Below are 20,641 nucleotides of genomic sequence, written 5' to 3' on the forward strand. Positions count from 1 at the left end.
AAAAAAGACCTGGGAGCCGCGTGGCTTTTGGGGGGGGGGGGATTTGTGGCTGTGCCTTATTTTGGAAAATAGAACTGCCTAGAAATAAAGAAGGTAAACACACCTTAATGGTAGAAGTCACCCCATTAATCTTGTGAGGCTGCTGTTACAGGTTGGGTTTGAAAATTCTGCTCATCACCCTTTGGATTCTTCTAGCGATACTATAAAAGATGGCACATTGCTATGTTTCATGCAATTTTAATAGTTGTGTACTATTTTTGTTGTATTTATTTCTAAATGTTTGCTAGGACCTTTATAATGAACTGAATAATTAGGGCTGGGTGTGTGGCAGAAAACCACGTGAAAGCTATAACTTGCCCTTTATTCCGGTGCAAAGCTGGTCTGATAATGCAGAAAAGCAGACAGCATCACCAAAACAGCCCAGCTTCAGATAACTTTAAAATCGGCAGATAACTTGGTGTGGGTTCTTCCCTGGCTTTTTGCATGACACTACCGTTCGTTTTTGTTAATGTCCCACCACCGTTTTGAAGAGCAGACGGACACAACTGGTCCTTAGCTATTCTGTTGCTCCTGGGCTCTAAGCATCCCTGTATAAGCTAATGTTTTGTTCACATGTAGGTTTTACTTACTGAAAAATACATATCTTTGTTTAAAATCCAGCCTTTAGGCAGGTACATAAAATCTGTAGAAATTAGCATCTCTTGCCAGCAAGACTTTTGCTTAGTGTGTGTGTTTGGGGGTGTTTTCCAAATGCTGACGATCGCTTAATCGTGCTACATAAACCACCAACCAATGTGTCAAGCCATCTGCTGAGGGCAATAGAAGTTGCTTGCCCACCAAATTGTGGTGATTGGGTTGGTTTTGTTTCTACCTTTCTATGATCATAGTATTGTGTCTACTATACTTTGTACAAATCATTTGGCTAATCAGGGCTTGGCTTTGACCTGTTGAATTTCTTTTCAGTAGGTCAGCGTCCCCTCACTACCTAACTTCAGTCCTTCAGCAGAATCACGGCCGATCTCTCAAAGGTAAACATTTAATTTTATTTCGTTCTGCCCCCTTGTTTTTAGTTGCAAGTATGTACTGAAGCCCAACTGATGTTGTGTATGGACCTGCTCTGAAGGGTCCACTAGATTACAAAAAATCCTGATGTAGTAGAACGCATGCTCATTATATTAGCCACTTGTGTATTAAGTTTAAATCCATAAGATGAATCTCAAGATGTAATAGGAGTTGTCTTGTTCTGCCAGCAAGGTATTTAGCAGACACATCACTCCCAAGTATGACCTACTTAAAGAATGAATACTTTGGTAGAAAACCAGTCTGAAAGCTACATATCTCTACGCTAGTTTTATTGGTTACCAAGAACTGAGAGCAGAAGGCAGCAAATTTTAATGTATAAAACTTGTGGGATGCGGCCATAGAAGTGCCTTAAAGTTGGTTGTTTGATACAGGCGGCTGGGAGAGCATGACAGGATTTGCAGGGGAATGTGGAACAATTCAGAGGAGTATTTCACAGCTGTCTGGTACTTTTCACTCACTTGCCAAAAAGTTGGGCACAGGCTGGTGTTATGGCCAGTGTAGTTATGCAGGAAGACCTAAGTTCTGGATATTAACCCAGTTAACAGAATAGCCTCATGATGTCTGTTTAGTTTAAGGTATCACCTTAAAAATTGCAAAATGTTCATTTTAACTCTTGGGAGAGAGGAATAGGATGGGTTTAATGTATGGACTCTGATACAATACAGGTCTTGATACTGTAGGCTGCAGTGCTGCTCCTCAACCAAATTTATATCCCTCTGTGTTTCCTGCACAAGTAATGAAGTAGATGCAGGAGAAAACAAGTCATGTCCACAACCAAAAGCTTTTATGTTGTATAAATGTTATTTTAACCGTAGTCACCAAAGCTTGGTGGAGAAAGATTGGATCGGACCGAGTCATGCTCAGGATATTACTGTAGATGAGTGATCTCTTCTAGCCATGGCAGGAACTCAGTAGCACAACACATTTACCTGTCGACGTTTCAGAAGGTGCCTGTCCCTCCTGGTTGTCCCTGCAGTAGCTGGCACCGCTGTTGGGGCAGTTGTTCGGCACTTGCAAACCTGCCTGAGGGGCCAGATAGGCACCGGCAGCAGCGTGCAAGCTGAGCAGGGGATGTCGACGTAGCTACGCTCACGCTTTTGTAGCACAGACAAACCCAAAGTGGTATTACTACTGAGAAAGAACACAGGTTTTGGTTTGGGGTTTTTTTGCTGTTTATTTTCAGGGAATCCCTGCTGAAGTGCAGCATTGCTTGTCCTTCTGGTGTCCCCTTCCTCGGCCCACTGGCATATACCTACTCTTACAGGTTTTAACGAGTGTTAGAGTAACAAGGACTTGGCCGTAGTTCTGTCCTAGGGATTTCTACTTTTGCTTTCCACGACGAAAAACAGCCAGCTAGATTCAGATTTAAAAAAAAAATAAATAATTTAAGATGGAAATCTGTTTTTCACCGACATTCAAATGCAAATAGAAGTAGCAACAGCTGTTGAGCAGAAGATGGTTACTTCATTTTCCCATATGTACTTTTTAAAAAGTTTTCTTCATTTTAAAACATTTTAGTGGGCCTTGGTACCAGGAGGGAGCTAGACAGCATGCTGGGATATCGCAGCATTTCTTTAGAAGAAGCCTGTTGAGCACAGGTCTTGTACCTCAGTAATAAAGCTTAATCCACTGAAGGCTTATCCTTATCAAAAATAATAATTTTAAAAACAGTGCTGAAAAGTGAATCGTGCTCATTTGTTAAAGGGCTGATACCAAGAAAAAGCGAGCATGTGTTAATTTGTTGTAAAGGGAGTATTGCTAAAGCTCTTTCAAAAGGATAATAAAAGGCCACCGACAAAGTAGGACTTCAGCAGCATAGCAGACGTCCAGCGCTCTGGTTTTGCTAGCACGGTGGGCTGTTGAGGTGAGAAGGTTACTTTTAGTTTTCAGCCACAAGCCAGAAACATTGGTGGGGCAGCAAAGCCAAGGTTTTTAAAAGACCGAGCAGCTGCCTGGTCCACAGATGATAATTTCCATGCATCCAGAAGGAGGTTTTATGGTGGTACCCTGGTGGCAAGGAAGCATCCTTGGCTGGCTGACTGCTGCAGGGCCGCTAGATCTCCTCTGCCTGCAGGACTGCAGGAGGAATATGTTTCCTTGGGAAGACCGGGGATTCTCAGGGCTTGTTAGAGAATACAAGAAATCCCCCTCCTCTTAATGATTTTGCTGGTGTGTCCTGTGACAGGTTTGGAGATTGCCAGTCTGATGCTAACTATTCCAATTTGCTACACCAGAGGTGCCGAAATAATAACGTATATCTGCTCTCATTTAATTTCTGCATCTCGGTGAACCTGTTCAGCATCTCCCTGGCGTTAGAGGAAAGCCATTAACGTTCCTGGGGTCATATACGGCAGCTGTTGTGCAGATGAAAGAATTCCTTGTAATAAGGCACTTCCTCAGCCATTCTGCTGGGGAAGCATAGATTTGGGAAATACTGCTCTATCAGGGAGAGCAATCGCAAATGACGCCAAAGCACATTAACGGTGACACAGAGCACTGCTAAGAAGACGCTGCAGAAGTGTCTCTCCTCTTTCTTCAGGGCTACTAACATGCAGAAACACTGTTTGCAGGTAGTAATTCTGTGTTGCATTAATGCCTCTGATTGCTTGTCATTTTAACAAGGTGGTGTTTATATACCAACATCATACGTTAAAATAAAATGTCTGTGATAGCAAGTAAGGAATGGGAATATTTCACTTTCTGATTATGGTAGTGGAGGAAACTAACTCTTCATGCCCCCTTTTTTTTTATTATTTCTTTTTGTCAGTTGGATACATATGACTTGTAAATTCAGGGGCTCTGTTGCTGCCAAAAAAAGACAAAACTGAATAAAATAAAATAATCTCATGAGTGCAATGGGACAGACTTTAAAGTATGCTGATTTTAAAATGATAGAAAGTGAAAACAAGGGGGGAACGTGTATGTTTTATAACCTGTGTTGGAAACAGCAGCTCAGTCCCCTTTCCATGTTGGTACAACATTCCCAAGGTGACGTCACCTTCTCCAAATTTCTCCTTAACCAAGATGAAGTTACGGACAATTATATAAGATAAGGAAGCCAAACTGACAATTCTGCAGTCTCCCTCCCAACACTAACCCTCCCCTCAAATTCAGTAACATAGTTAATGCATATGATGGGGGCCGGGGGGGGGAAGAAATGCCATCAAAAATGACATTGCTGATGCTTCACTTTCGCCATGCTGATGCTTCACTTCCCCAGTTCCAGTTCAGCAGGACTGAGAGCACGTTCTGCTCACTGCCAGCGCCTTCCACGCATTGTCTTCCAGCCCCGCTTCTCCACTCACCGCTCATATGTGAGAGCTCACTGTATCTTTGCTCCTCTTTTGCCTGGTTAGTCCACCTTATATATATAGTCTTACATATTTCTCTCCTGTGTAAGGAGAGGAATATATAGCTTGTCTCTCCATCGTCCATAGCTGAAGTGAGCAAAGGCAGACCTTGGATTTCCTCTTTTTTAAAGTGCGTGAGCGTGTCCTGAAATGAGTGGGAAAGGCGTGCTTGCTTCTCTTCCTTTTCAGCTGGTTCTGGTTAGAAACGTCACTCTTTGCCATAATATCCTCAAGGTGCCCTTTTTGAGATGTAAGCAATCCACTCCGTGCGGCAAAGGATGGAGGTTTACAGCAGCGCTCGTCGCCATAGCTAAAGGCGCCGCAGTTCACCTAAACCTTTTAAAGTGCCTATTTATTATTTAGATCCCCATGCTTTCTAGATCAAGCAGTTCAGTGCCCTTTCCCCCCTCGTCTTCTCGATTTCTTCTGTTTGACTTGTTGTTAGTGTGAAAAAATACTGCTGGAGGAGAGAGCTGTGCTGAATTAGTGCTGCGTTAACGGGTGCGTTTGTTCCTTAGCCTTGCATATTCACATAACCAGGGTATGAAGCTGCTGAGATGCTTTGCTGTGCCATAGGCATAATCTTTCTCTCTCAAGCGGTACAAACAAAAACCACTTGTTGATAAGTATAGCAACAGCATCGTCATACGAACGTCTAATGAATGTCGCTGATTCTTGGCTTCAGCTTTGGTAAGTGCAATGTGAGAATTCAGCTTTTGAAAATCATAGTTAAGATATGAGACCGTTCTGTAACTGTATTGCACTGTATGAGAGTCATGCTCTGCCTAAATTCGTACATTTTCCCTCCCCCTGCTCTTTATTGCAGGCCAATATACGCAGATATATATTCTTTGTATGTTCTAAGGACCTCATTTTGTCAGGCTTACCCGAGATCTAACGTTTTGCTGTTTCTCCTTCACAGAATCCGATATTGATGCTGCTACTGCAATGATGCTGTTAAATACTTCCATTCAACAAGGGATGTTGGACTGTAAGCATAAGCCATTTTACTCTGTTTTTCTTCTCTACCCAGTAGGTAACTGTTTTCTCTATAAAGTTTCAGGAAACGAGTATGGTCTAGTTTCCAAATAGTAAGAGCAGTCAAGAAGCAATTCTGGTTTATTATTCTTTCTGCTAGCATTACAGAGTTTGATAGAACCACCTTTTTTTTTTTTCCCCAGTTAACTTTGTTTTTTCTGCAAAGTTCTTCCCCTGCCCTTTTTGTGCTAGATGGTAAGAAGAGCTTCTTAGCTACTTCTCTGTTTCTCCAGCTCTTAGCTGTGATTAGCTAAAGACCGTTGTCCTCTGTGGATGACAGTAAATGTGCACAAGATATTACGACTCTTAAATGCTCATGTTCAGCTTACTTTGCAGTCAGCTGGCCATAGTGTGCTCATTTTGCAGGTGATCTCATTGGAGTATTTGCTTACTGACGAATCTTCTTTTTAATAGGTGAGAAACCTCAGCCTCTGAAGACACCTAAGAAGAGGAGTTATGGCAGTGCGTTCAATCCTCCCAGTTCCATAAATTTGCAGGAAAACGATTCTGCGGCCACCAATATCGATCCGAAGGAGGATCACAACTACAGTGCCAGCAGCATGGGTTCCCAGCGCTGTGCATCTAGGTCCAGCGTGTCTTCCTTGTCCTCCCTTGATGAGGTGTACGAATTTATCTCCAAGACCAGCCATGACGGAAGCGATGGCAGCGAAGGATTTCACAGCGAAGTGGATACAGACGTTGACTATGAAGATGATCCTCTTGGAGACAGTGGCTATGCATCACAACCTTGTGTAGATACCTCTGAGGAAAGTCAGCCTAGCAACAAAGCACTCAAGGAGTTATGTCAAGAAATTGATGAGGAGTTGAAAGAAGCAGCGGGGTCTCTGCTCCACCTTGCTGGCATCCAAACGTGCTTGAGTTCCTTAATAAGTACTGCAAAGACCCACTGTCACAAGCAAAGGAAAAAATAGTATGTTTGTCAGTGTTGAATATATACATATATTTTTTTTAATTGTGGCAATACTCTTCTACTTTTACCCTTCACAAGGGAGATCAAAGCCATAAGAGGACTCATTGCTTTTTTATTTTTGGCGCTAACTATAATTTAGCCATTTATTTTTAAATCACTGCCTAAAAAGAAAAAAAAATATTTAATCTTCTCAGATTAGAAGAGATGCATGACTTGTGAAAACCTGAAAGCATACTTCTTAATGATCACTTTTTAATTTTTTTTTTCTTTTTAATAGTTGATTTTATTTTTTTTTCCAGAGAGATGTTTGTTCCGATGCACATTGTGGATCATATTTACATCTCTGCTGGCCCCATCTGCAGAGGTGAATTTTGCCCTGTCTAAGGGCTCTGACTTCCATGTAAAGGATTAAAAAGAAGGAGAAAAAAGAAGGAAAGGGGGGAAAAAAAGGGTCCTGGCCTCGGTTGCCTCCTCCCACCCGTCCTCTCTTTGCTCTTCTGAGACAGGTCCCGGTGGAAACGCTGGTGAAGCAGCTCCGAGTGGCTGCAGTTTTCAGCCCATCTGACAGCGGCTGAAAACCTGTAGCACTCCAGGAGCTGCCTTCAGCAAGATGTTAAGTACCCCCTGGAAAAGTGGGGATAAGGGGTAGCTGAGGTGCGTACCACCCGCAGTTTTCTTTTTTTTTTTTTCCCCTCCTTCGCCCAAATCTGCTGTGTGCAGGTCAGATTCCTGAAGGAAAACAGGGTTGGGTTTGGTTTTTTTTTTTTCATCTTAAGACAAATTTCTTTTTTTAGGGGGTGTGTGTGTCTTTTTCACGCAGATGCACACATGCATACGCGCACCTTGGATGTAGCCGACAGTGAAAGCTGCCACTTGTCAAGTTTGATGTTGTCCTCGTGTTACCACCACTGTTGAATATGTAGCAGCTGCATAGTCCTGCAACATCTACCCTTCTGCTCCCCTATACTGATTCGGGGGGAAAAAAGAACCCAACAGTTGATGGTGTTGACAATGTGGACGAGGTGGAGGCTTTAGGTGGCTAGGTGGTGAACGGCTGCTGAAAAGGGAATGTTTTACCCCATAGTCTGAGACAAAATAGAATAGCTTCCTTTTGGATCAGTGAACCCTGAATTTCTTTGGGGATTTTTGCCCCTTCCCCCCAGCGCTCGTTGTTTTTTGTCCCATGGGCAGTCTGTACCTTTTGTTTCCTAGATCACTGTGCCTTGTGCTGTGTGAGTCCTGTCAGCCTCCTGCTGCATATGGGGCATCTAATGGGCAAGGCTAGGCTTTGGATGTACATCGTAGCTCAGGAGGACCTCTCTGTTTTGGGAAGAAGTTCCTTCACAATTCATTTTTGCAATAAAAGAATCTCTTTATAGTTCCCAGACATCCTTCGGCCAAAAAAATGTTTTAGTGATATGGTGAACTTTTTTCCTCCTTTTTCTTTTAAAATCAGTGGTGATTGCTTATATCTTCTTGTAGATGATGGCTTTTTTTTTTTTTTAAAGTTTTCTGTTCAAAAATGGGTAAGCAGTTCTGTTGGAGTGGGTTTTAACAGTACTGTAAGTATAAGGATGCCTTAAGTATGTTGCAAAATCGTATACAACTATCAAAGGTCATCTTTCCTGTTTTCGAAAGGTAGCATGATGTGCCATAAATGTTCTCGCTAATACGTGAAGCTATTGCTTCCAGCAGGTGTTGGGCAAGTTGGTTGAAAATTAGGAGCAGAGCCACCTAGTAAACCAATGTCCACTGTTTTGGTTGTTGAAAACAGTGCTGGATTGAGCCAAAAGTTAACCTTTCCCTAACAGGGTATTTTTCTGGCTATTTGGAGGCCTTTCTTCAATCAGTGTGGTTTTTTTGTTTGTTTGGTTTGGTTTTTTTCTTATTTGTCAGTCTCTTCATGAATACTGCCATAAACTGTCTACTTTAAATATGAACACAGCCATGCTGCTGAAGGTCTGTTGCTCTGAGGGCCTGTTCCAGTGCCTCTTGAAGACAACAGTGGTGCTCCCGCTGACTCAATGGCTGTTGGATCAAACCTGAAATATTTGAGGTTCTTTGTGTTTTGGAATTTAAAGCCAACATTTTTTTTTTTTCTTTTTAAAGCACAAACACTAGGGAAAAAAGTGTTTTGGTTTGGTTTGTTTTTTCCCCCCAGTTATTTCAGTTTTAAGCATGAATTGTTTTATTTCTTGAAAGGGAAGAAAAGTATTCTGCTGCATTCCTGCTTTGTGTGAACACCCGTTAGCCTACACCCGTAACAGGGCAACATGTGTGCAGATGTGTATGTCTTCTGGATGTCACAAGTGGTGCATTAGCCAATTAGATCTGATATCGGATGTGTTACTGATGGATAGTAGGGGTAAAACTCGCTATTTAAAGGAAAATTAAGTACCAATGCAGTGGTTAGGATTTTGGGATGTGGAGATGTGAATGCTTGGTGGAACTGCTTTTTGCTCACGGGTTGCTTTTGTACCTTGGATGGAAAACTGCAAAGGGCAGAGTTTGTGTCAATGCAAAAACGAGGATTCAGCTGCACAGAAATACTGCTAGCAGTCTGGGATTTTGCTCGGTGCCAGGATTTCAGTTGCACGCTGTTGAAGAGGGGTGCTGCCTGGCTCCCACTGAAGGTGGTTGCAGCTTTTCTGTAGCTTCCAGTGAAAGCTGGATCAAGGTCCAAGTATTCTGGAAACTGCGGTCATAGTCGGCTCCGTGGTTTGGTTTGGTTCTGAATTATTTTTTTGCCTCGGATAAAATTTGGGAAGGTTAATAATACTTAGTAGGAGCGTGGCTGTGCCGCTGTTAACCCTGAAGTTGGTGATAATGACTTCAGCATTTCTGAAGGGATGGGGTTGGGATGCTAACAATGCATTTAATTACCATATGCAACGAGCAATAAAACCATACTAATCAGAAGTTAATGGTGAAAGCTGCATCCAACCTTACAGCTTTCATCCTGGGAGAACTGGAATTGTGGAAGGAGGGAAGCGGGGCCATGCTCTCCACGCTTTGCCGTCTTCCCTCTCCCCTTCGCAAAGGAGAAGGCAGCTGATCTGCGCCCCTGACCTATTCCACCACGTTGTCCCACGCCTCTGCCCGCACGTTTTGGCAGGCAAAGGCTGCCAGCTCAGTTGCGGAGCACCCCTCTTGGTAGTGGGAGAAGAGCTGCTCTCCTTTCGCTTATGTACCTAGCATTGGGTTTGGGTTTGTTTGCCACCTCAGTTAGAGACCCTGGTGTATATAGTATAAATGGAGTATAATTAAAAGTTATTTTGATTGTTGGGTTTTGGTTTTTTTTAGTGACATATGTAAAATGTTCATGCCAATGGTTGACTCGGATATATTTTGGCAAGAAAAGTATTAATGAACCACATTCAATTCTTTAAATACAGTGAAGAAGTGTATGAGACTCGTGTACAAGGGAGGCTGCTCTGTTCAGGATAAATCTGATGTGAATACTGTACGAACCTGTATTGGCCTTTCAGATTCCAATACTAAATTACTGCTTTTGCAAAAGTCACATCAAACGTTTTAAAATCTGACTGTAAAATGGAAGTTGTATGGTTTGCAACTTTTCATCAGCCTGAAAAGTAAGTACAAGCTTTGGTTAAAGCAAAGTACACTTATACACGTTAATAATGGTGTAGTCAAAATATTTATTGAAAAGAAAAGGTAGAATATTTTAAATGTTGCACCTGCCATTATATCTTAAAGCACATTCTTCACACCTAACTGCCAGTGCCATAATCAAGTCTGTTTTATAAATGTACCTTTCTTCAAACTAAAAAGTGCATAATTAAAAGTATTATGTTAATGCCATATAGTGATATAATATAAAACATTTTATAATTGCCAATTCATTATTCATTTTATTTATAAAACATTTTATAATTGCCAATTCATTGTAACTATTATTTATTTAAAAGTGAATTGTAAGAATGCTTTCTGATCAAATGAACCAGAGTTGTTTTTAAACTGTTCCCGTTAGCTTGTTTCTAATGTAGCATAAGCAATGTCCTTGGGTTTGTTTAGAATAATTTTGCCAGTAGGTGACCAATTCTAACCCGTTTTCCTCCAGTTTAGTCCTTTACCCGTTTTAAAGACGATTTACAGAAGTTTAGTTTTTTGTATGCTAATCTCTGTTAATTAAAATGTTTATAAAGTTTATTTTTACCAAAGAGATGCAATTCATTATGACAAAATATTGCAGAATAAACTTTGTTTTATAACATTTGTGACTTTTCTGCCCACATTTTTCATTCAGATGATCAAAGGGGCTTTTCTAAAATAAACAGCATTGCAAACAGAAAGCGCTGTGTTCTCTCTTTATCTACAGACCCTGGTCTTAGATGGTGCTCCAGGTCCCCTACCTTGCCATTTAAATCTCTTCCACAAGACTGGGCTAGTGTAAAAAGCCACATGTTGATTCATTGTAAGTCTCAGCTTGGTTAAGACTGTTTCATGCACGTGCAAGTCATCTGTACAATAACAGAACCCTATCAATCCATAGTAGGATTTGCTCACAGTCAGGTTCCTCCATAACTGGCCCGTAATATTTGAAGAGCATCTTATAAGGCCAAGATTTCACCCTTTAACCTGGAAGTCGAGGTATGTTTTGACATCTTGGAAATTGCTGAAATACTACTGCACGCCTATTGCCTTCCTGTGCAAAGCATTTGTTTAAACAGAAATAACTCAAATCTTTTTCTGATGAAACATCTGTGATTATTTACAGTTCTGTATCCATATCGCTGCAGCTCAGTTGCTTGTATGATACTCAAAGATCAGCAGCGTAGTACAGGACAGGTAATTTAAAAAATGTGTCCCTGGATAAAGCTGCATAGGTCGTCTTTGGTATTTTTTCAGTATTTACTTTTCTTTAGATGTGATTTACGGCGTCTGTTGGCCGTAAATAATACATAAGGCCTTACAGAAAGCACACAGGTGGGAACACCCCCCTCTTCATTAGCAGGAATGAAATACTCCCCACTTTCCACTTGCCTCAGCTTGCTGCGCCCGGGCCAGCTTTCCCCTCAAGTGCACGCACACGTGCGACCCTCCAGTGCCTGAGACGCAGAAGTACCAGAGGAGGGAAACAAGATATGACATGATGCTTATCTCTCTTAAAAGCAGACGTTGGTCCATCTCTTCTATTTTTATTTTTTTAACCTACTAGTATCACCGAGTTAAGTTTCCTCTGTAGGATCTGATGGAAATACAGTTTCTTTTGCAATACTTGAATTGATACGGTAGATTTTAACAAAGACTTGCCTTCATCACCGTATCAAATAATATTTAAATCACAAATTACAGAATATATATGCGCTATTAATATCTTTGATGTAGTGTTCATCTTAATATACTGATAAGAACAACTGCTCTAATTAGTTTGGACAAAATCACAGCTATGTATCATATGTTAATGATATCTTTCTAATTGTTATTCACTATATTGTGCTAAGAGAGCCTTGAGTTGCTTGTTAAATTTCCCAAGAGTGTTTTCCTCTGTTACGACTTTGCTGGAAATGACCCTCTGTATGGAGCCGCAACTCTCGAAATAAAGCATTAACTGAAGCAATTACCCACTTACACCAGCTGTATTTTAAGGACATTTGTTGAGGAAATACTTAATAGATCAGATTTATTTTGCAAAAATGGCTGTCTAAATTTGACACAGAATATGGTTATACTTTCACAGATCTTGTGCTTCCAGATACCTGTAAGTGTTCTTAGTTTGAATAGTCTGAGTAAATATACGATCTGGTGTGCTTAGAGGTAATCGCATACAAATACTAGTCCAGCAATGTTCCTGTGAACTTTCCCAGCGGACATAGAAACTCTCTTCCCTGTTTCTACCTGTGAGAGTTGTTCTTGCACCCGAGACAGCAAAGCAATATCGCCTCTGCTCGAACTTTGAGTCTTCAGATCAGCTGGGTTTCTTGTTCTCCCTTTTCTTCCAGAAGGCTCTCCTGAAAGCTACCTGCTCTTACAGTTATAAACTACTTACAGCTAACATAAGATTATTGACTACCCTCTGCCAGTGTTAGTTTAAACAGCTCTTCGTTAAACATCAGAGTGTTTGTTTTCCTGTTACATCAGTACAAAAGCAATCATTTCCCTCCTTAGGCTTTTGACTTATTAAACAAAACAAGATTATTTGGTTTCCGTTTGGAAGACATCATCTTCATTCCTCTTAACCACTTTTCTGTACATAAATTCCACTTTGAATTTGGCCTGCTGGCATGTGCGGGAGAAAAGCTACAGGCACTCTTGTAGAGTGCTGGTGCTTTTTGTAACCTGGCCTTAATACGTTCCCTGACGTTTCCCAGCACCACTCTTGCCTGGCATGTCCTAGGCTTGTCATGGCCTTTACCACGGTCACATACAGTTGACTAATCCTGTTATCAACCAGTATGTCCATGTCTTTGTTCTCTTCCTGTCACTGCCAAATGGCGAGGCCCCAGTCAGCAGAAAAAGTTGGTAGTTCGTGACCTGGAACTTGATTTAATGAGATCTGTCCCGATCCTGACTCTTCATGATCTCTCCTGGTAACCTTCCTGCTCACCAGGAACTCCCTTCTGGCACAGCCTGTCCAAATAAAGGAAGAAGGACAAGATTTGTCAGCCTTGATATGTATTTCATCAATGCACGTTGCCGTTCAGCTCATTTTGCAGTTATCTACAGGGTAGGTTTTTTTGGTTTAAAACAGTGGGGACAGATCAAAGGTGTCTTTGCCTCATGTCTTAAAAGGCGATGCTACATTTGCCGTTGTCACACTTCGCTGGAGTCATCGGAATGACTACCCTCAACCAAGTACTTGTCTGTGCTCTCTCAATGTTCAGAGAAGGACATCCAGTTTCTTAAAACTAGGTATGTCTACCTCTGTGTTGCTTTTATGCTGGTTGCCATAATCTCCATTTCTATAGTATCTTGACTTTCCAAGCCCTAACGGGCAGCATGCTAGATTGGACTGAATACCTGATTTTTGTATCTATTCCAAAGACGCTGGTAGCAGTTAAGCACTTGGTTATTTTCATGCCTAGAGATGCAGGTTGGTCCCTATCAGACCAACCTCCGCAGCACTGATGTGCTTACGGGCTTTGCAGTTGGCAGGCAGGCGTTCAGAAAATCTCTGTAGGTGCCTATATCAACCTTTACACAGCATTACTTTTAAAAATAGATTTCGTGCCTCAAAGGCTTTTTTCGATTTAATTAACTTGGTATCTTGGTTTCTTACTAAGATCCAGTAGGTTCCCAGTTGTTTTAAATGCTAAAATTAGCTCGGCAAGCTAAATTTTCAGTTATTTTCAGTAAGGGTACATTTTATTCTCTCTCATAAGCTTTGTGCATGTTTTCTGAACTGCTGGTGGAGGTTTCATGCTCTGAATACACAGCCAGACCTCCACAAATTACAGGCATTTTGCTTTTCTTTCGGCTCTGAGTAATTTGAAAAGATTAAAAATCCACCTGTTGAGTTTGACTATGGTGTGCTGGCTGAAATGACCTGCTCCTTGGCGCAGACTCTGCGAGCCCTTCCGCGGGGCAGGTAAGGTGTGGGCAGAGCGGAGCCATTTCAAAAGAAAAGATGTTTCCTTAAATCTCCAAGTGGCCACACAAATCTGGGTATTAACTCGGGCGCGATCGTGTTGTATGCTACCTTAAAAAAATGATGCCGCTGTGCTGCATGATGTCACCTTGACCCAATCATAACCCATTTTCTGTGAGCGTAATGTTAACTCCCCAGAGAAGCGTCCGCTGAGTGACAGCAGCATCCCATGCAGCCGTTGCTAAGCGACAAGATTCAGCTTTCAGCAGGATCTAATTTTAAAGTATTTAACCCTAGATCTGTCAAGGCTCATTATTTCCGATGTGGTTGTTAATCCCTACTTGTTGGTGTCCAGCTTCGCAAATACCCTGGTTCTGGTAGCATTGCTGTTTTATTTCTCATGCGTAGTGGCTCATAGTGAGGAGAAGCATACTGAGGAGAAGATCTACCCCGGGTAGATCTTGATACCAAATTTCATTTTAGCGCTGATCTATACACAGAAATATGGGATGCAATTAAAGGTGGAAAATAGTGCATTGTCATTCTGTGAATCTTCCTTTCTTTGCTGGCTCGCACAAGTGGCTTGCACCTACTTTCTCTCTAAGGAATGCTGGTTTTCAAATGAGTTAATCCTTATGGATAGGTAGCTGGCAATAACAATTAAGCTTCAATTTTTAGTAATATTATGTGTCTTCTTACTTCTAGCTGAATTTCATCTAGGTTAAGAAGCTTGTCTTCTTACCTAAAACCATTCCAATAAACTGCTGTCTTTTTGAAATTTAGGTGTTTTTTAATACTGCAAAACTTTAACTCTTTTAAATCATTACATAGAATATTTACAGAGCATGATTAAGTTCTACAGAGGTTTTTGGGGTTTTTTTGTAAATAGTTTTCCACATTTTATTTCTTTCTAAAGTGTGGAGGCCTGGAAGCCTACTCCCATATTTTATAAAAAAAAAAAGAAAATATTTCTGACCGTGTCACTCCTTGATTAATTACTGCACGTGTCCCTGTAAGTCCACTCAAGTGCACTGCTGGCTTCTTAAAGGTATGTGATATTTCACTCAGCTGAAATAACGCTGCTTCTACTGGTCAGTATCATAACCACAACAAAAAAAAAAAAAGAAAAAACACTGAGAACTGTACAAAAAAACCCATAAAATGTAATAAAATGAAAAAAAAAAAAAGATTGGACCATTCATATTTTTAAAAATGCTAATATAGTCCGTTTCAGCTTCGTAATTCCCCCTAAGATTCTTCCTCCTCCCATTGTTAGGATTCAGAACTGACACTGCTTTGTTCCTCCTGCTGTTTCTCCTTTCCAGTCCATACCAATCCGCACAGACAAACCTGTCTCCGCCAAAGCCCTTTTTCCAGCAGTCAATTTGATCGTCATGCTCCCCTGCTGCCTTTCGATCCTCCCGGGGCGTCCCCCCTTCCACTGCTTCGTGTTCACGTCTCCCATTGCCGGGCTTGCCACGTACAAATAACTGTTTATGGCTTCCTCCTTCCGCACGGCACGTTGTGCCTCCTCCCTGTGCTCTGTCGGTGAGGAGCCCTGCCCCACGTCTCCTCCATCCCTCTTCTTTTTCCGCGACAGTCTTTACACACCGAAGACCTGGCTTTAGCTCGTTCCGAAAGTCCAAATTATTTCTGGAGGTGCCACAATATTTTTAAAAATAATAATAAAAAATGCTCATGAACAGGAATAGTTCTGATTAAAACGTTTCCTAAACCACCGGTAAATCTGCCAGATCTCTCTCCTTTCTCTGCTCATGTGTCTGTCTCTGGAGATTTGAGAAAATTAAGACAAACCCATGACACTTTTGCTGCAGGTAACAGCTCCTGGTTTGTTGATGTTACTCGTGTGGGCGAGTCGGAACTTCTTTCAAAGGCTTGCAGGTCTGCGTCCACAACTGCTGCATGTGAAAGAGCATCCACTTCTCACTGTACAATCTCCGTAACGCTCCTTCTCAATTCAGCCTTTTATCTTTCTCTGTGAAATCGGACAATTTGTCTCTCAGGATTTAATGTACATTGCTTTTATTTTTCTTTCTCCAGCAAACGTGCAAGACTGTAGAGTCTGAGTGCAGGCAGTCTTAGGTGGGCCAACGTTTCTCAGCTATGGCCCCTGCAAGCATGAAGAGAAGAAAAGGAGGAAACGAGGCTGTAGATGTGTAGACCTTCGACTAAAGATGGCAGAGCTAGGGAAGAGGTTGCATTTTCCTGGAAGAGGGGGAATTCCGCACTCAAAAAAGATGGAAGAAACATAAACTTTTTCAGCCATTACTAAGTTCTGCTGTTTTATGGAGAGAGTATCAGTGAGGATTTGCTGTGAAGACGCAGAAGTTGCTGCCGTTGCACCAAGGGCTGGTATGCGTTGTACCCGAGTGGAACGTGAGCTGCAAAGTCAACTCTGAATTATCACAGGCAGCTGCCTGCTCAGTTTTTCCACCTTCTCGTTCTCAGAAATTTCTTTTTACACAAAGGCACCACTCCCCCAGCCACGTACACACCCTATAGATGACTCAAGCTATTTATCCTATGGGCTGGGAAGGGACACAAGAGACAGAGAGACTTGTTTTCATTTCTATTTTTAAATGCTATGGAAACACTGAAATTATGGTAACGAAGACTACAAATAATTAAAAGAAACTGTTCTGTGAAATGCACATCTGTACATGCATATACTTTTTTTTTTGAGTACTTGGCTTTTTTTATTTTATCAGAACAATCCAATTTTGAAAGAGGTGAAAGGTTACATATAACAAACAGTTTGTTACAGTCACCATGAGAAATAACGAGCGCATATCGTGAGCACATATTCTGCTGTTCGTACTTGCCGTTGCTAAGATAACAGAAACAAAACACCAGTTTAGGGTGTTTGCAGCTTCCGAGGATGTGGTTTATGCATTGCTTGTGATAGTCTGATGACTGAAGATGGCTCCCTTCCAATCATTTTTGAATTTTTTCCAGATCTTAGAAACCCTTTTGTTGTGAATACTTGTAAGCATGTAAGTGATGACAATGAAGTTTATTTTCCCAAAGCACAGAAAACATCCTGGATGATTCAAAATATATTCTTTGTTTATTTCTCTACCTGCACCTATTCACAGGGTATGGGAGTATAAGTTCTGACTAATCAGACAGAGGGGAAGGCACTGTTTGAGCAGGGAAGAGAGGATAAACGAGCTTGAAAATAGAACATATCGAAACAATCACTGTAATTCTTAAATAAATTATTTGTCTTGAGACGGCATCTAAAATTCAACACCCATTATACTAGCTGCTGAGCTCAGACATAAGAAAAGGACAGCCTCTGTTCCACTATATATCCTTTGCTCTCCATTCTCCCCCATGACAGCCAACAAGACAAGCAAAAATGCTATGACCCTTGTAAGTGATTTCTTTGCTCCGCACGTCATGTTTTAGCTTGCCTTAAGTTCTGCCGCCGTAACGTGTACTTATGTCCACGTGGGTGGATTTGCAGAAGGTAGTATTTTGGGGGTCCTGTGGCAACCACCCAACTCTGCTTGGCATTCCACTCACTTGACGTCTCCCGCTCTGAACTTCTGATGACAGGATCAGTCCTTTGCAATTACATACTGAGTCACTGACAAGGAAGCATTACGACACCACGCTGCAGCAACACGCATTGTGCGCCTCTCCGGTGCAGTGGTTGGACAACCTTGCTCTCTAGGGAGAGATGAGTATTAAGAAAGTGCTTGAGAGGGAACAGCACAATAAAGACATTTTTTCACAGCTGAAAGTAGGGGAAGTAGCACTGCAGCTGCAATGACAAATCAAAAGGATGAATCTGAGAATTTCCTACGAGAAAGTTAAAAAAAACCAGACAAAACAAGCCACATAACTTTTGTTACCTATATGTTTGGGACAGACAAAACAAGACACATAACTTTTGTTACCTATATGTTTGGGAAGCTTTGACTCAAGCTGTTCACCAAGTACCACCATGGAACAATGATAAATTACAACATTATATGTTCCTAGCATTAGAGGGACTCCAGGATCCATGAGAAACTGGGTAAGAGACAGGAAGAGACACTTTAAAATACAAGAGGCTGGCCTGATGCTTAAAATACACTGAAGTAGAGCTGTTCTGATGAGCCTGCAGTCAGCTCTCAGCCTTACAGCCTTTACGCAGTAAAAGCACCCATCTTTTGTTTCACTCCATCCGCTTGTGTTGTAAGAAACTGGCATTACCTCCTATGATAAATGCCCTATATAATGTACATTTGGATCTTGCCATTCTGGATGGATGTAGGCAAATGAATTCTGTGTTCCTCCACCCTGAATGCTAGCTGCCCAGTCAGAAACACCGTTGTTGTCAGTGGGAAAGCAATTCATTCTGCTTCAACTAGGCACTGTAATTCCCTCAGGTCCCTTTCCCAGCTTTCAGCTGTGAAACCTCTCTGCCAGCATTCACTGCACCAGATACAGGGAGAAAATTTTATCACAAAAGCATCTTTGAACACAGCACAAACCAGGAGTACTGTATTTTGCAAGGTATGTTCAAAGCATTTCAATCTAGCATTTCATGAAAGACATGTCCCAGAAAATGCAAACCTAAAAATACAGGCTTAGAATCAATCGTAAAGGTTTTTAATAATTTTCCAGTATAAAATTTACTGCACTGACATGTGAGGACATACCATGCAAGGTATATTGCTGTTAACCCTGGTGTGCTGAATGGCAATTGCAAACTCCATTTACTTCATTAAGAACTTCTGTAGGGAATACAAAATGGAGTGGAAGGAGTAGTCTATCATGGCTCTAATGTTAAAAACTAGAGCTTCCTTAATTCTTATTCCAGTATCGCTATTTAAGCTCTTCTGGTCATGCAGAACAGCAGCAACATCATTTGGATGAATAGTGACAATGTGTTTTGCTTTTGTCCCCTTTTAGACTTCCTAAAAATGTGCAGTTTCTGTTCTTGGCAATATGGTTCAGCGACATGTCCTCCAACATTAAGACTTCCTGTGGAGATACAAACATATTTACTAATCTGGCCACCATATTGTATTTAGTGCTTGCCAACTCCACTACTGTGATAAGCAAAAGAATAGCACACACCACCAAAGCCTCAAGACTAAGGAAAAGGATAAGTTTCCGTTACAGGCACCTACTATCTACTCCTACTTAAGGGAAACAAAGAGAAAAGGAGGTAAGAAAATGATGTTTTAGCATCTCTAGCACGACCCGCTACTGAGGAAAGACTATGAAGACACCATGCTGAACTCAAGTGGAAAAAAAATGATACCATGGAAACAGAACAAAAATAGTAATTTGCTGTTGTATCTCTATCCTAGACCAGGAAGCCCTTAACCTGCAAATCAGCAGATGCTCAGCATATACTGGTGAAGTATCATCACATTTTTGCTTATTACTTTTTTCCTTACGCATCAGTTTCCAGTCATTTTCAGAAACAAAATCCTGCATTGGCTGGATATCCGGCAGGACCAAATACACCTATTATGATGTCTTCAGATTCTGCTTAAGGAGTGCTGGTGGTATACACACATTTAAATGTTTGGCAAATCTGAGGGTAAAGAAGAAGAAAATAGGCGATAATTAGCACAGTCTAAGCAATCTCTAAAGGAGGATGGCTGAATGGTGGAGAAGCCGAGAGAAGGCTCTGAAACAAAGGCACCTACAGGCTGGAGACAGCAGAGAAGAGCCCTCCCCGGGAACCACAGGGCGCAGATACTCAAAATGACCCCCGAGACTGTGGAATTCGAGTTACCGCAGCTTGAGCGCAAACTGACGGCCCTGCAGTAACACGCGATTTACCTGTGTTCCCCTTCACTAGGGTGCAATGGCACTGAAGGTTGAACGCAGCAGGATGAGCCAAGCGCTGGCACCCACTAATCCCATCCCTGCCACTCACTTGTTGCGAACCATGAGAAATTACTGAACGGCCTTTTGTTTTACTTCTTCACCTATGGATCTGCAAAAAATGTATTTGCCTCAGTTTCTGTGGGTATTACGTGCATTATGTTAGACCTAACAGCGGTAGTGCGCTCTGAAGGAGTAAGGCACGGCGCTCCGTGCTGCAGGCTCCCTCCCTCGCAGGCAGGTAACAGGCCCCGCGCCCGACCCTCTCCCCCGGCAACACTCCAGACAGCAGAGAAGAGCCCTCCCCGGGAACCACAGGGCGCAGATACTCAAAATGACCCCCGAGACTGTGGAATTCGAGTTACCGCAGCTTGAGCGCAAACTGACGGCCCTGCGGTAACACGCGATTTACCTGTGTTCCCCTTCACTAGGGTGCAATGGCACTGAAGGTTGAACGCAGCAGGATGAGCCAGGCGCTGGCACCCACTAATCCCATCCCTGCCACTCACTTGTTGCGAACCATGAGAAATTACTGAACGGCCTTTTGTTTTACTTCTTCACCTATGGATCTGCAAAAAATGTATTTGCCTCAGTTTCTGTGGGTATTACGTGCATTATGTTAGACCTAACAGCGGTAGTGCGCTCTGAAGGAGTAAGGCACGGCGCTCCGTGCTGCAGGCTCCCTCCCTCGCGCAGGCAGGTCCGGCCCCGCGCACGACCCTCTCCCCCGGCAACACTCCCCGAGCTCGGGCTCCGCCGGGCGCCGCCTGAGGAGCAAGCCCTCAAGCACCCGCCCGCAAACACCGGCGGCGAGACCGGCCGGGCCTCTGCGGC

General features: G+C 42.2%; 2 protein-coding genes across 4 annotated transcripts in view; both read left to right on the forward strand.

The window, feature by feature from the left end:
• The window catches only part of FOXN2 (forkhead box N2), a 34,172-nt gene extending 25,633 nt beyond the window's left edge, over positions 1-8,539 (forward strand). The window contains exons 4-6 of one of the 3 annotated variants that reach the window (XM_009272692.2): positions 964-1,028; positions 5,356-5,424; positions 5,886-8,539. In XM_009272692.2, the coding sequence (XP_009270967.1) occupies positions 964-1,028; positions 5,356-5,424; positions 5,886-6,403 (652 nt within the window). In that variant the 3' untranslated portion in view covers positions 6,404-8,539. The remainder of the gene's footprint in view (positions 1-963; positions 1,029-5,355; positions 5,425-5,885) is intronic. The other 2 variants (XM_009272694.2, XM_009272693.2) reach the window with 2 other exon arrangements.
• An 11,602-nt stretch (positions 8,540-20,141) lies between these two features.
• Positions 20,142-20,641, forward strand: part of PPP1R21 (protein phosphatase 1 regulatory subunit 21) — a 38,844-nt gene continuing 38,344 nt past the window's right edge. Inside the window, exon 1 of the mRNA XM_009272695.2 lies at positions 20,142-20,203. Within this exon, the coding sequence (XP_009270970.2) occupies positions 20,142-20,203 (62 nt within the window). The remainder of the gene's footprint in view (positions 20,204-20,641) is intronic.

Source organism: Aptenodytes forsteri, unplaced genomic scaffold (assembly GCF_000699145.1).
Source record: "Aptenodytes forsteri isolate BGI_AS27 unplaced genomic scaffold, ASM69914v1 Scaffold190, whole genome shotgun sequence".
In the NCBI taxonomy this organism is placed as follows: Eukaryota; Metazoa; Chordata; class Aves; order Sphenisciformes; family Spheniscidae; genus Aptenodytes; species Aptenodytes forsteri.